General features: G+C 45.4%; 8 protein-coding genes across 8 annotated transcripts; 5 read left to right on the top strand and 3 right to left on the bottom strand.

Annotated features, from left to right (window-relative positions):
* The first annotated feature begins 160 nt into the window (after positions 1 to 160).
* On the top strand, positions 161 to 1,512 carry NPT1 (nicotinate phosphoribosyltransferase). Its single transcript, XM_020207878.1, has one exon. The coding sequence runs from the start codon at positions 216 to 218 to the stop codon at positions 1,341 to 1,343; it is 1,128 nt and encodes a 375-aa protein (XP_020063970.1). The 5' UTR covers positions 161 to 215; the 3' UTR covers positions 1,344 to 1,512.
* Positions 1,513 to 1,938: 426 nt separating this feature from the next.
* KAP120 (Kap120p) lies at positions 1,939 to 5,258 on the top strand. The gene has a single exon (XM_020211276.1). It carries the CDS (start codon positions 2,156 to 2,158, stop codon positions 5,102 to 5,104), a length of 2,949 nt encoding a protein of 982 aa, XP_020063969.1. The 5' UTR covers positions 1,939 to 2,155; the 3' UTR covers positions 5,105 to 5,258.
* A 443-nt stretch (positions 5,259 to 5,701) lies between these two features.
* Positions 5,702 to 6,535, top strand: PRE5 (proteasome core particle subunit alpha 6; the record flags this gene model as incomplete). Its single annotated transcript, XM_020210221.1, has 1 exon — positions 5,702 to 6,535. One exon carries the CDS (start codon positions 5,702 to 5,704, stop codon positions 6,533 to 6,535), a length of 834 nt encoding a protein of 277 aa, XP_020063968.1.
* Positions 6,536 to 6,694: 159 nt separating this feature from the next.
* CANTADRAFT_53804 (Hsp70 family ATPase) lies at positions 6,695 to 8,650 on the bottom strand (the record flags this gene model as incomplete). The annotated part of the gene is made up of 1 exon (XM_020210255.1): positions 6,695 to 8,650. The coding sequence occupies one exon, from the start codon at positions 8,648 to 8,650 to the stop codon at positions 6,695 to 6,697; it is 1,956 nt and encodes a 651-aa protein (XP_020063967.1).
* A 582-nt stretch (positions 8,651 to 9,232) lies between these two features.
* Positions 9,233 to 10,942, bottom strand: CANTADRAFT_22791 (uncharacterized protein; the record flags this gene model as incomplete). Its single annotated transcript, XM_020206872.1, has 1 exon — positions 9,233 to 10,942. One exon carries the CDS (start codon positions 10,940 to 10,942, stop codon positions 9,233 to 9,235), a length of 1,710 nt encoding a protein of 569 aa, XP_020063966.1.
* Positions 10,943 to 11,232: 290 nt separating this feature from the next.
* CANTADRAFT_7167 (putative tRNA acetyltransferase) lies at positions 11,233 to 12,144 on the top strand (the record flags this gene model as incomplete). The annotated part of the gene is made up of 1 exon (XM_020211071.1): positions 11,233 to 12,144. One exon carries the CDS (start codon positions 11,233 to 11,235, stop codon positions 12,142 to 12,144), a length of 912 nt encoding a protein of 303 aa, XP_020063965.1.
* Positions 12,145 to 12,459: 315 nt separating this feature from the next.
* On the bottom strand, positions 12,460 to 12,969 carry CANTADRAFT_53803 (chaperone; the record flags this gene model as incomplete). The annotated part of the gene is made up of 1 exon (XM_020210254.1): positions 12,460 to 12,969. A coding segment is annotated over one exon (510 nt), but the record flags the coding sequence as incomplete, so codon positions are not given.
* Positions 12,970 to 13,501: 532 nt separating this feature from the next.
* On the top strand, positions 13,502 to 13,954 carry CANTADRAFT_53493 (uncharacterized protein; the record flags this gene model as incomplete). The annotated part of the gene is made up of 1 exon (XM_020210219.1): positions 13,502 to 13,954. The coding sequence occupies one exon, from the start codon at positions 13,502 to 13,504 to the stop codon at positions 13,952 to 13,954; it is 453 nt and encodes a 150-aa protein (XP_020063963.1).
* Between the last annotated feature and the right edge of the window lie 416 nt (positions 13,955 to 14,370).

Below are 14,370 nucleotides of genomic sequence, written 5' to 3'. Positions count from 1 at the left end.
ATCTGAAAACCAGGCCACCTTTGTGGTTGGCGCACGTCCTCGCATGTATATCAGGTGAGTCAGACTATAGCTATCTGTAAACCCATACCATGTCGTCTCCTGCCATTACCTCGTTGCTTGATACCGACTTGTACAAGTTGCTTATGCACGCTGCAGTGCACAAGCACTTCTCGGGGGTTCCAGTGACCTACAGGTACAAAAACAGAACTCCTTCCATGGAGTTGAACCAACCAGCCATTGACTGGTTCAAGCACCAAGTGAGCTTGCTTGGCGAATTGAGGTTCACCGACGAAGAAATCGAGTACTTGAGGGTGACATTGCCGCAATTGCCCTCGGAGTACTTGCAATACTTGAAGGGATTCAGGCTCGAGCCTGCTACCCAGATCAGGTACCATGAAGGAGAACCAAAAGACTTTGGGGTCGAGGTGGTGGGTGACTGGGAAAAGACCATCTTGTACGAAATACCTTTGTTGGCATTGGTGTCAGAGGCCTACTTCAAATTCGTTGACACTGACTGGAACTATGACGGTCAGCACGAGTTGGCCCAGCACAAATGTGGCCTTCTTTTGGATAACCACTGCACGTTCAGTGAGTTTGGAACCAGGAGAAGAAGGTCCTTTGAGACCCAGAACATCGTGGTCAAGGCATTGAAGGAGTTCACCACTGGGCACCCCAATGCGTCCACATTAATGGGTACTTCGAACGTGTTGCTTGCCAAAACCTACGGACTCAAGCCAATTGGAACAGTTGCTCACGAATGGTACATGGGCATTGCTTCGATCACCCAGGACTACAAAAATGCCAATCGTAAAGCAATGGACTACTGGTTCGATACCTTCGACCCCAAGTACGCTGGATTGGCCTTGACTGACACGTTCGGTACCGACTCGTACTTGAAAGTGTTTGAAAAGCCGTACACGGACCACTACGCAGGGGTCAGACAAGACTCTGGCGATCCAGAGGTGTACGCAGAGAAAATTGCTGAGCACTACAAGAAGCTCGGATATGCCCCACATTCCAAGGTGATTTGTTTCAGCGACTCATTGAATATCGAGAAGTGCTTGAAATTGAAGCAGAAGGCTGATTCCCTAGGATTAATTACCACGTTCGGGATCGGAACTTTTTTTACCAACGATTTCACCACTGTGAAGGAGCCACACCAGAAGTCAGCACCACTAAACATCGTGATCAAATTGAAGGAAGTCAACGGCAACTTCGCCATCAAAATTAGTGACAATATAGGAAAGAACATGGGAGATAAGGCGACGGTGGCTCAGGTGAAGAAGGAGCTTGGGTACCAGGAGAGGGAATGGGTGGAGGGGGACGAGAGTAGGAGGTGGTAGTACGAAACAGCCAGAATTGGAATATGACAGTACAGTAGGATAAGTCATGAACATTCCGATTAATTCGATAATTAATAATGGTTTACGGGCAGTTCAGATTGATAGTACTGACGATAAGTCGAGAATATGGAAGGGTGAAGCATGATATGGTCACGGGTAGGAAGGGACGTTCCCGTGTATAATTCTATGGAAATATATGTATATATTGAGAAGAAAGTGTAGGATATGAGAGCTAGAATGATAATTGAGGTGCGTAGTATTCTCTTTGAGAGCTAGATTAAGAATCGAATAACACCGGATATTCTGCGAGACCTGTGACAATTGCTGTTCGTAGATATCAGTTTGATAATTCTGGAAATGAGCTCATAGTACTCTGTTTGAGAGCTAGAATAACGATTGTAGCTATTCAATATTCTGTAAAATTTTCATAAGCATTCTGTTCGATAGCTAGAAGTGTCGTTCTAGCTCCTAGATATTCTATGTGAGAATCCTGGAAATTCTAGCATTTTGGTAGAGAATTCTAACAATTGAGCACTCAGTTGCCTAATTCATAAAACTACATCATATATTAATTACACCTAACTGTTCATAGATTTGCAAATTCACCGTAATTGACCGAAACAAGGGCCCACTTCCAGTGCCAACCAGGTCTTCACGGCCACAACCCCATCAGGCCACAACCCCATCACCAATGAAGCACCCATACTTCACGACTCTTTCACTACTCCCACCACCACCATCCGCGGTGATCGGCCCATCGCACACGACCCACTCTCAAAACCACTATTCATACTATCATACCTTCCACCATCATGACATTGGGGTTAACCTTTGAGAATCTATTGATGGTTCTAGCCCTGGCTGGGGACTCTAATAGAAATCCCAGCCAGAAGCGTGACGAGGCCCAGTTGAAAGTCTGGGAAATTGAGCCTGGCTACCACTCAGTGCTTCAACAAGTATACCTATCACACGAAGTAACGTTGGATAAAAGGTGGCTTGCGGTTATCCTCTTCAAGAACGGAATTGACAAGTACTGGCGTTCCTCCAAGCAGCATGCCATTCGCAGGGAGGAGAAGGAACAGATCAAAAGTAACGTGTTCAACCTGATCAACGAGAAGAACAACCAGTTGATGGTGCAAAACGCCCACGCTATTTCCCGAATTGCCAGGTTTGACTACCCCAACGAGTGGCCCAACTTGTTCCAGGACATCTCGCAGAGCTTAAACCGGTATATCATGGCAAACGACCTCGTGTCCACCAATAATCTTCTCATCATTCTCAACCGAATTGTGAAGACGATATCGCTGGTGATAATCGGAAAGAGCAGAAGTGCGATGCAGCAGAACACGGGCGAGCTCATCTCTACTTTGTTCAACTTATACATCAAATCCTTCCAGGAGTGGACTGAAAACTTGAACTTGGGCTTGATGGAAATATGTTACTTGGCGTTGAAGAATCTCAGAAGAATCTTGCCGGAAACATTTGACGTTTTAATCGAAAACCAACAGTTCATTGACTTCTTGGCTATTTCTGTGGATCATATGCAACTATTAATTGTTGAACATGACAAGTACTCTTCGGATCTCATAGAAAGATATGTCAAATGTTACAGTAAGCTCTATTTGGACCTTCTTCATGGTAATCCCACCAATTTTGTGCTCTTGTCTTGTTCCAAAAAAATATTGACAACATATATATCTTTGTTGGAACATAAAGCTGACTTGATTTATCACAGTTCTGAAGATAATGATTTCTGGGAGATCTTAGCGTTGAAGGGATTTTTAATTTTAAAAAGAATCATCACCTACTTGTTCAAAAAAGGCTCAATCAGCTTGAAGCAGAGGAACAACAAGGAACAGGTCGATCAATCTATCGCAGACTTGAAACAATTCTTTTCTCGTGAGCTCTTGCAGAACATTTGCGATCTTATCATCACATGGTATCTCAAATTGAAACCCTCAGATCTTGAAAGTTGGCAAATTGAACCAGAGGAGTGGTTCAACGAGGAACTCTCCTCTAACTGGGAATATCAAATCAGGGCATGTGCTGAAAATTTATTCCAGGATCTAATCAAGTTCTTCAAAGACGATCTTGGAGATTACATCATTCAAAAAATTGCCAGCTCTATCACCACGAATGATTCCTTGACGGCTTCTTCACCGGAGATCTCAGAAGAGCTCCTTGTGAGAGACTCCTTATACTGTACGTTCCAGTTGTCTAGTTATTCTATCGCAGATCAAGCCAATTTTGATCAGTTGTTAACTGAGATATTCTTACCTCAGGGTTATGCTACAAAGAACAAAATTATTCAGAGAAGAATCTGTTTGATTTTAAACGAATGGGTACCGGTTAAATGCTCAAAAGAGAATAAAATTGAGATTTACAAATTGTTGAATCACTTCCTAGCCACTTCAAATGATAAAATAGTTAGAATTTCTACAATCCAAACCCTCAAAGTCATTATCAAAGATTGGGATTTTGTGAAAGCAGATTTCCAGCCATTTTTAACAGAAACTATCAGACTAATAATTGATGTACTAAGCCAAATGCAACTAGTTGAAACAAAATTGTTCATTTTAGATACCATTTCAGTTATCATAGAGCAAAATAATCCATTGATTAGTCGTGAGTCTCTATTTGAAATCTTACTGATGGTACCATCTTATTGGGAGGCTGCATACTCTTCTACCCAGAATGAGTCAATCTTGAGAAACTCGTTATTGAGATTATTAAAGAGTTTAGTAATCTCGTTGAACGAAAACTCTCATGAGGCTCATTCCTTTATTCTTCCAGTGATTGCTAACTGCTGCTCTCCTACATCTGAGGATTATTCATTATTGTCAGAGGACGGCTATGAATTGTGGTTGGCCATTTTGCAGTTCAATCAAGGAGCAGCTGATGATTCACTAGTCAAACTTTATGAATTATTACCTTCTGCATTGATGAACTCTACAGAAATTCTCCCAATTATCTTGTCCATAGCCAGGAGTTATTCTTTATACGATTTTCCTTTCGCTGAATCTCCAATCACGCAAGAGATTCTAAAGATTCTTGCTGGATATTTGCCCGCCATGAGAGACGACTCGTTCAACATTTTCATAGCGTTTATGGATATTTTATTTCTCAAGTTGTCCAGCAATGAAACATTTATCGAAAGCATCATAAGCAGTGGGTTATTCAAGGCTATGGCAGAATATGTTTTCAGTGATAGCCAGAGCATTCCACAGATTAACAAGATATTCGTGGTGTTTTCCAGACTTAGCGCAAATCCAGATATCTTCTTCAAGATTCTTGCTCATTTGAGCATTGATCCTAAGAGCTTTGTTGACTTGTGGTTGAAAATGTACACGAACAATGGCAATCCAAGGAACAAGAAGATCAACCTAATGGGGTTATTGAACCTGACCAGCTTTGGAGTCATTAATTCCATAGCATTGCATGACGAACTTCTCGAAACCGTCAAGAAAACGTTCTTTTTTCTAGAAGAAGTCAACGAAAATGAACAGGGTACCTGTGAGGCATATCAGCAGGACTTCATATATGAAGATATAGATGATTATTCTTATTTGGATCCAGACATCAAGCCCCATGGTGAAAAGCTCAGGTACCAGCATTTGCTAGATACTTGTGATCCGCTCTACAAGACTAACCTAAAGAACTTCTTAATCGAGGGATTACAAATGGTGAGACTGAAGGTGGGGGACTCATTCTTAACATTGGTGAATGATCAGTATGTCAAGGACCAGTTGGGATTAAACTAGAATTTACTCTATTTACTAGCGCATTATATAGACCCATCAAGTGATACACTTCGATTTGTAATAACCGGTCTTAGTATCACTAAACATATCAATAGAGTAATAATGTTGTAAATAGCTTGTTGCTTCTATTATTTTCGTAATTCTGAATTCTGACAATCTAACTAATTGTGCTCATTTTACTATTTTTTCAATTTTTTGGAAAAAGTGAATAAATGAAAAAACTCTCCCCAAGAGTTTATTACATCTGAGAGTTCTGCAATTATCTTACTCAATTAATCAACATGGCCGAGTTGAAGCTTAATGATTCCTCTTCGCTTCAACGAATTGCAATTTGTTCTTGGACTCATTCGCAGCCCCAATATGGAGTTACGAATCGTAGCTGGGCCAATCGCTCTTAAGAACACTAGCCAACAATAACCACACGGAATTTACAATACTTATGTTAAAGGGGAAGTATCCCATACCTTTATATTGGGCCAGCCCAGCCCCTCCACTATCAACTACACCACTGGAACCCTTTGCACCCAGATCACGTGACCGAAACGCCAACAACGGTGGCGATCAAAGAATCCTCCACGATATCTAACCACATTAACCATGTTCAGAAACAACTACGACAACGATTCGGTCACATACTCTCCCACTGGAAGATTGTTTCAGGTGGAATACGCCTTAGAGGCTATCAAACAAGGAAGCGCTGCCGTCGGGCTCGTCTCCAAGACCCATGTGGTGTTGGTAGCCTTGAAGAGAAATGCCGAAGAATTGGGGTCATATCAAAAGAAAATCATCAAGGTGGACGACCACATGGGCATTGCGTTGGCAGGCTTGGCACCAGACGCCAGAGTGTTGTCCAATTACTTAAGAAAGCAGGCCATGAGCTCCAAAATGATATTTAATAGACCATTGCTGACATCCAAGGCAGTGTTGTCCATTGCCGATAAGGCGCAAGAAAACACCCAGTCATACGGATCCAGACCATACGGTGTCGGCTTGTTGATTTCGGGATACGATGAGACTGGGGCTCACTTGTATGAGTTCCAACCATCAGGATCGGTGTTGGAATACTTCGGAGCCGCTATTGGTGCCAGATCCCAGGCCGCCAGGACCTACTTGGAGAGAAACTTGGACACTATCACAGAATCCGAGACCGTGGAGCAATTGATTGTTCACGGTTTGAACGCATTGAGAGACACCTTATCGCAAGATGTGGAGTTGACCTTCAAGAATACCTCGGTGAGTGTGGTGGGTAAAGACACTGATTTCACCATATATGACGATGAGAATGTGCAGCAATGGTTGGATAAGTTGGATTCCGTTTCTAACGCTAGAAATAGAGAAGAAGATGACGAAGATAATGCCAATGATGATGAAAACAATACAGCTCCAGCTGAGACTGAACAACTGGAAGATAGAATGGAAACTGACGAGTAGTCTTGAGATTCGTATGTAATCTACTTAATATATACAGAAATCGAGCCTGAAAAATGTAGCAACTGAAAGGAGTACACGAACATTACCGAGTTTTCTTCTTCCAGCTAGCCGGCCCAAGTGGTCATCATACCTACTTTTATACTCTATGGTGGGTTGTAATTACTTTGCTTGATCACGTTGCTTCATTGCAACCTTCTGAATGTACTGGAGACACTCTTGTTGCATTTCGTTAAGTTCGTTGTTCAAAATGTCAGGACTGTGGAGAATCCTGCCTGAACGGATGTCTTCGATCTTTTCTCTGATCCTGGCAAGGTGGTTACCGATTGAGTCCTTTTCTTGTTGTTCCATTAGATCCCCGAATTGTATTATGGCATTGTCTGTGTCTGTGCAGATGATTTCAGCCCTAGAGGCATGCTCGTAGTACTTTCTGGCTTCAGCATCCTTTTCTTTGTTGGCTGTGCTTTCGTCAAGAATTCTCTTAATCTCTTCCTCTGATAATCCAGTCTCTCCGGAAACCTGGATTGAAACTGTGTTCTTCTTACCGAAGTTTTCCAGATCTTCTGGATATGGAGTTTTATCAGTAGCTGAAACGTTAATGATACCATCAGCATCTATTTCGAAGTTTACCGCGATCTGAGGACTACCCTTGGGTCCGATAGGAATATTGGATAACTTGAAGTTGCCAATCAACTTGTTGTCCTTGACAAGCGATCTCTCACCTTGGAAAACTCTGATCTCAACTCCTGTTTGGCCATCCACAGCGGTAGAGAAGACCTGTTCTTTCTTGACCGGAACAGCCGAGTTCCTGGGGATCAAGGGACTGAAAATGCCTCCGTATGTTTCGATTCCTAGCGATAATGGTGTCACGTCCAATAGCACGACATTCTTGATTTGTCCAGAGAGCACGGCACCCTGGATAGCAGCACCTAAAGCAACTGCCTCATCTGGATTGACTGCCGTGCTAGGCTTCTTATTGAATAGTTCCTCCACCACCTTTCTGATTTTTGGCATACGGGTCATTCCTCCCACGAGCAATACTTCATCGATGTCCTTGATTTTCAAGTCTGCGTCACGGATACATCTCTTAACGGGGTCGATGGTTTTGTTGATCAAATGAAGGGTCATTTCGTCCAACTCGTCTTCGGTGATTTTGATTTTGATGTGCTTATCGCTTGTAATAAATGGAATATTGATTTCGGTCTCTTTCACATGTGACAACTCGATTTTACATTTCTCAGCAGCCTCACGGATCCTCTGGACTGCCACTCTATCCTTCAGTATATCCAAGCCATTGTTCTCTGCTTTGAAAGTGTCCAAAATGTAATTTAATAGCAAGATATCGAAATCTTCTCCTCCCAAATGAGTGTTTCCGTTGGTGGCACGGACTTCAAAGACACCTTCATCAATGTCCAAGATGGATATGTCGAAAGTGCCTCCTCCAAGGTCAAATACTGCCACCACACCGTCCTTTTGCTTCTTATCAATGCCGTAGGCCAATGCAGCTGCAGTTGGTTCGTTTACCACTCTGAGGACCTCCAATCCCACCAACTTTCCCGAGTTCTTGGTGGCCTGACGTTGGGAATCGTTGAAATACGCTGGTACTGTCACCACAGCATGCTTAATGGGTAATTTGTCCTGAGAGAGATGGGCTTCAGCCACTTGCTTCATCTTCTCGAGGATTAGGCCACCAATTTCCGAGGGAGAAACGGATTTTCCGTACGAGGTAGAGAGCCAGGCGTCGCCATTAGTGTGTGGGACGATTTTGTAGGGAATATTGTCCAAGTCTTTCTGGATCTCGTCGTCCTCGTACTTTCTGCCAATAAGTCTCTTGGTGGCAAAGAACGTATTCTGAGGATTCACAGCTGCCTGCCTCTTGGCAGGCAAGCCTACTAACGTCTTATCGCCAGCAGCATCTTTGGAGAACGCCACTATGGATGGAGTTGTTCTTTGGCCCTCTTCGTTCTCGAGGATTCTTGCTTCGTTTGATTCCACAATCGCCACCGCAGAATTGGTGGTTCCAAGGTCAATTCCAATCACAGAGTGGAGTCTGCGAGGCACACGGGAAACGAGACTCCCGCGTGGGCGCTTGAAGGCATTTAGGGAGTGTCTTATCATGTTGGTGAAGAAGAGTAGATGGGTTGGGCTTACGTAACTTAGGTGGATCGGCACCGAGAGTGTCGCTAGCGCGCACGAGGCCCACCCGATGCTCTCCCTAAGCTAGCGGGAGAATGGAGCGCGGAACAGATCATTTGGCACTAGTCGCGGGAAGATTGCGATGGGGGACTTTTTTCTGGCGTTGCTCTCACTAAGTTGTGACCGTGGGGAGGAAGACCCGCTATTGAAAGGGCCACTGGCGACCTAATTGCCACTGGGTGGCGCAAGTAATATGCATTAATTCCCCTGAATGCCTCCATGAGTAGCGTACTAGATCTTACTAATTGGGAAAGTTCCACTAATTCGGAGAGATCCGCTAATTGCGAGAGCTCCACTAATTTGGTCCACTAATTGGGAGTCCGCCATTTAGTGAGCTTCTTTAATTCCCTCCAGTGCTTCAGCGATGTCTCTTTGCCCATGAGACTTTTATGTTAGCTGGATTGTAGTTGGCATTGTAAGCCCTTCTTGTCTTACGTATAGATTGAAGTAGTCTTGGTTGTAGGCATCTTGATCAAGCTCGCAGTATGGGGTGTTGTATTGTATCTATCTAAAAGTGTAGTCTTCAATATCGTCTTTCTTGTACGGAATTAATTCCATATTGTTATCAATGTCCTTAAAGTATAACCCAAGAATATCAAACCCAAATTCACGGTATGTTAGTAATTTTTGAGCCGAACTTGGCATGAAGAGCTCTAGGTCAACCTCATGGATCACCTCATCCCAGCGAGAGCCTAGCCGGAGAATCTTGGCATAGGTTAGCAGTTTATATTTGATGAAAATTCCAATATCTTCCTTTTCATCATGGTAGACCAAACACCCTGATTTGAAACGCTCTGAAATCCCATTGGTATACTCATATCTGGCATCACTCATTACGAGGTACTCCTGCAATACGCACAAGTCCTGCGAGGCGTATAGCTCCATCAATGTCAGTATGTGGATCGCATTGTTGAGCTCCTTCAAGCACAGGTATAACTCCAAACAGAACAAGTATGTCGTGTATCCACTTACTTGCTTCAAACTCAAGAATCTCAACAAAGTCTTGATAAAATTCAATTCTTGTTGGGTTTTGACATCTATAAATAAAGGATCATCTCCTTCAAATTGTTCCTCTGGTATACCAAACTGAAGGTTTGCCAGTTTGTAGTATTCAACTAGGTGTGAAAACCGGATTGGGCTGACGAATGGCTCAAGTTTATCATCTCTGATACTGATATTCATAGTTCTTGCCAAGAAGCGTTTGTAAGTTGCACTGCTCATCATCACTGGTACATCGTTTATATTAGTTAGAGGGTTCTTTTCGAGCCCCAAGTAGTAGTCGTGCACCCTAATGAACTGAGCTGTGATGTGTGCTGTAAATGGACTGGCTTGTTGGTCACCTACTTTGATATTATACTTATCCAAAATCTCTCGAAATATCTTGACCATTATAGCGTACAATACCGTGGACTCACCCCACTCAATTCCAGAGTAGATGCTTAGAATAGTATGGCCTTGGTCAGGGGAAACGCTGTAGCCACTTAACACGGGTGGCTCGAATTCCAAAGAGTCCAAGATCACAGATGCAAATGTTTTCATGAATTTTATGAATGCCTCGTTACTGGCAAAATAGATGGTTGAGTTTTCGAGTCGGATTTTGGGGTTGGATCCGTTGTAGAGGATATTGTGGGTGATCTCGGAGTGTGCTCTTCTTCGGATGCGGGACAACACCCGGTGTCTTAGGTGGACGTACTTGTGGAACGACTTCCCGAAGTGGCCGATTTTGAACCAGAATTGCTCATAATCGTGGTCGAACTCGAGGTTGTGGAGATGCTGGTGGACCCAGTTGATGGCTATCGAGTAGTTGTGTCGGATGATCAACGTGTTGACCACGTGCAAGAGCTTGAAGTCCACCGGGGACTCCAGAAGCAACTGGTGCTCGGCGTCTTTGTAGAGCCTGAGGGCCACCACGAAGTCGTGAAGGTGCATGTGGCGGTCGAGGAAGGCACTCATCTCCTTGTTGGAGCGGATGGTGGAGTTATGTATCCTCTGCACAAGCGTGTTTCTGCGGCAAGCAAACGAGACACACGCCTGGTGGTACATTGCCACTGGCACTGTCAATTCGTAGTCGTTGATGATGGAGCCCCATTCGTGGAGGAATGCCTCTTTCCAGATGATCTCGTGGTCGAGAGCCTGACGGAGCCCAGAGCTGGCTCGCGACATGCTGAGGACGTCGTCCACCGCGAGATTGCCGTAGCGGATCACGCAAACCATGATTTCTGGCGGGAGACTGGCTATGGTCCAGCGGGAGGAGGTATGGTGGGGGAAGGGCGACTGCGATGGCGAGTACGGCGTTCCCTGGCCGTAAAACGCAGCGTGGATCGAGGCTGGCAGCACAAGAGAGCCCCCAGCCAGCAAGCTCTCAGTGCTGGCGGCTGAAGAGCCCACGCCTAGGCCAAATATGGCATTAAACATGGTGGTGGGAGGTCAGCGCGGTATACATCGCGAAATGGCAGCCAAATCGTGCGAAACAGTTAAAGAATCCACTACACTCTTCTCACACCATGGGCAAACGATCGGGAGACTTCAGCGGCGGTAAGCACAAGAAACAGAAGGTGGGCGGGTTCGTGGACCCCAACACCCGGGGGGTGTACGCTACGTGCAATCGGGGCAGAGAACAGCAGTGTAGAAAGGAGTTGATGAACTTGTTCAGTGAGAAGATCGAGGAGTACTTCGACTTGGCGGAAGGCGACGAGGACGAGGACGAGGACGAGAGGGATGGTGACGAGAAGAAGCCGTTGAGCGTGGAGGAGCAGATCCAGAAAGAGTTGGACGAGCTCAAGGAGGCTAAGACCTCCAAGAAAGAGCTTCTCAAGCCCATCGAGCTCGGGTGCGAGTGTCTCGTATTCATCAAGACCAGAAAGCCGGTGGTTCCCGAGATATTGGTGGAGCGGATCTGTGCCGAGAGTGCCAGCTCCGGCATCAAGACCACCAGGTTCACCCAGAAACTCTCGCCCGTCACCTACTCGGTGAGTGCCACGCTCGATGAGTTGCGCAAGTTGGCCAAGTTGGTGTTGGCGCCCCATTTCCACAAGGAGGTGGGCCAGAAGCCCTACAAGTTCGCCATCCAGGTGTCCAAGAGAAACTTCAATTCGATCCCAAGAGGCGACATGATCAAGACCATCGCCGAGTGCGTTGGCAGAGAACACGGCCACTCGGTGGACTTGAAACAGTACGACAAGTTGATCGTTGTGGAGTGCTACAAAAGTAATATCGGCATGGGGGTTGTGAATGACTATTTGAAGTTGGAAAAGTTCAACTTGCAGCAGTTATTTGAAAAGAACGCTGTCAGCGACGGCGTGTCGAGAGTGAAGCCTAAAAAGGCCAAGGGTGAGACGGAGGATGCCAAAACTAACCCAAAGGACCAGAAAGACGACTCAGAAGGGGCGAACTCAGGGGATGACAAGACTGATTAGTGTATATAGTAATCGAACCAGACTGCAACACTGCTGTGACGATGTTGTAGCGAGATAGATAATGGGGCCCAAAATAGCCAGGCCTGCTAACAACAGACAGGGAGAAAGAATGCCCACATAAACGGCTTGAAAGGGCCATGCAGTGGTGAATGAACAGCCTAGATCCAGATTTAAAGCCTATAATAGATGAATAGTGCAGGCCAATGAACGAACCTCCAGAGCCCATTTCAGCTAAATTAACATAGCTCAGCGTTGCAGTGGACACAAGACGTGGTAGGAGGCAAAGAAATGGAGATGGGTTCCTTCCTACACCACTCACCACGCCACGAGTGACTCCTTGAAGCCAACCACTTCTTTCCACGCAAGCCAGTCGGCTTCGCGGTTCGGTATCAAGCCCATGTTGGACAACTTATACACTCCCACGGCCATGTTGAGCAATTGACACACCACGTACACGAGTTTGGTCTGTAAGATGGTGGAGCTGTTGTCCTTGGTGGACAAGTTCTTAAAGAGGGCATTTGTTTCGGTGAAAATGGCCTTGATGGGGTTCCACAACAACATGAATGCCATGGTCATGGGGATGATCTGGAGCGAGTTTCCAGTCATGTAACTCATGAACGCCGTCATGGGGAGCGATTTGGCGGGGGCGATAGCGAGCTCCCATGCCCTTTTGGCTTTCAATTCCGATACTTGGGCGTCGTCCTGTTTGGTAGGACGAGCGGTTCCGAGCTTGGCGTGGTCGCCACCAAAGCCCGGAGGAGAGCTGAGGGTCTTGCTGGTGCTGGGGGAGACCACTTGGGGAGTGAGGAGTTCGGCGTACATGTTGTGGAGTGGTGGAGAGAATCCGTAGTGGTTGTGATACGAGAGGGCGAGCAAGGAAATCTGGTCACGTGACTAGTACTAGCTCAATTCCGAGATTGAAGGACTTTCCAGAGAATGGTGGTAAGAATGTTTGAGGTGTAATATATGGTAGTCTATTTTCACGAACTTATGAAAAAAGCACTTGTATAAGTATACAAGAAAGTCATTACTACAATTGTAACTTGTGAAAGAACCAGATATTGATAGTGATAATCTGAATAGAAATTAAATATTGGCCTCGCGGATCTGACGCACGATGTGCTAAGCAGAATATAAGATCCAGGCTGACAGGAAGAAAGAATGGTGAACAATTGGCATAGGACCATCTTACTCGGTGTTAGTGCTACCGATACCCTCCCTGTGGTTTTCCCTTCCACAGGGGGTGTCTTCAAGAGTAGGGAAGTACGGATAGAAAAAGAGGTAGAGTCACGTGATCTTAGGCACGTGTCGCACTCACCCACAAAACACCGCCACCACCAACTCCCCACCCACCCCAATGAATTCCACGGCGTCGTTCAAGTCCAATCCCCTCAACAAGATCATAGGCCTCTCGGTCATCCTCTCCATGGGGTTCCTCCTCGTGATTCTCGCGGGAATCTACGGCAATTGGTTTCCCATCATCATCGGCATCCTCTTCGCCGTAGCACACTTGCCCATAGCCATCACGGGAGCGCTAGCCTCCTCGTCAGACTACGATTTCAACTTTGATCCCTCCAACCCTTCGGCCACAGGTGCTCTCCAGGAGATTGGCCTCTTTACCTCTGCATTTCTCCTCTTGCTGGGCCTCGCGTTGCCAGTGCTCTTGCACCACTCACGGATTCTCACCAAGACTGCCACTGTGCTAACCATTGTGGGAGGAGGCTTGATCTACGGCACGGTGGTGACGTTCTCGCGGTTTTTCGATGAGCCCCAAGACGAGGTCGACGACCTTGGCGGTGGGGTTATCTAGACTAATATACGTTGGACCAGGCTACAGCTGAACTGAAGTAGTATGGATGTTATGAAGGTGAGGGCAACTGGCCCTCCCGTAAAGGTATCAGGGCATTACAGCAATCGCACAATTTCCCCAGGAAATATCGCTCCTCTGCTAAATGGTATGTACTTTTAGACTGCAAGTAGTCCCGATAATTCCTGAGCAGGGTAGAACGGATATTACATACTTCACCCAACTTTAATTGTTCTTTAAAATGAATTAATAATCTTTCGAGTAATTATTCAATCAATAACTTAGGGACCCTTTCTTAGGTTATTATCCTGGTAGTTTAGTTTTATCTTAATCATGCGTTCTACCAGACTCAGGTAAAGTAATCTCCTTCAGTTACAAATATTTATGGGGTTGACAAAAAACTTGACAGATATATCCAA

Source organism: Suhomyces tanzawaensis (genome assembly GCF_001661415.1).
Source record: "Suhomyces tanzawaensis NRRL Y-17324 unplaced genomic scaffold CANTAscaffold_5, whole genome shotgun sequence".
Taxonomy (NCBI): Eukaryota; Fungi; Ascomycota; class Pichiomycetes; order Serinales; family Debaryomycetaceae; genus Suhomyces; species Suhomyces tanzawaensis.
This window is presented reverse-complemented; position numbering and strand designations above follow the sequence as displayed.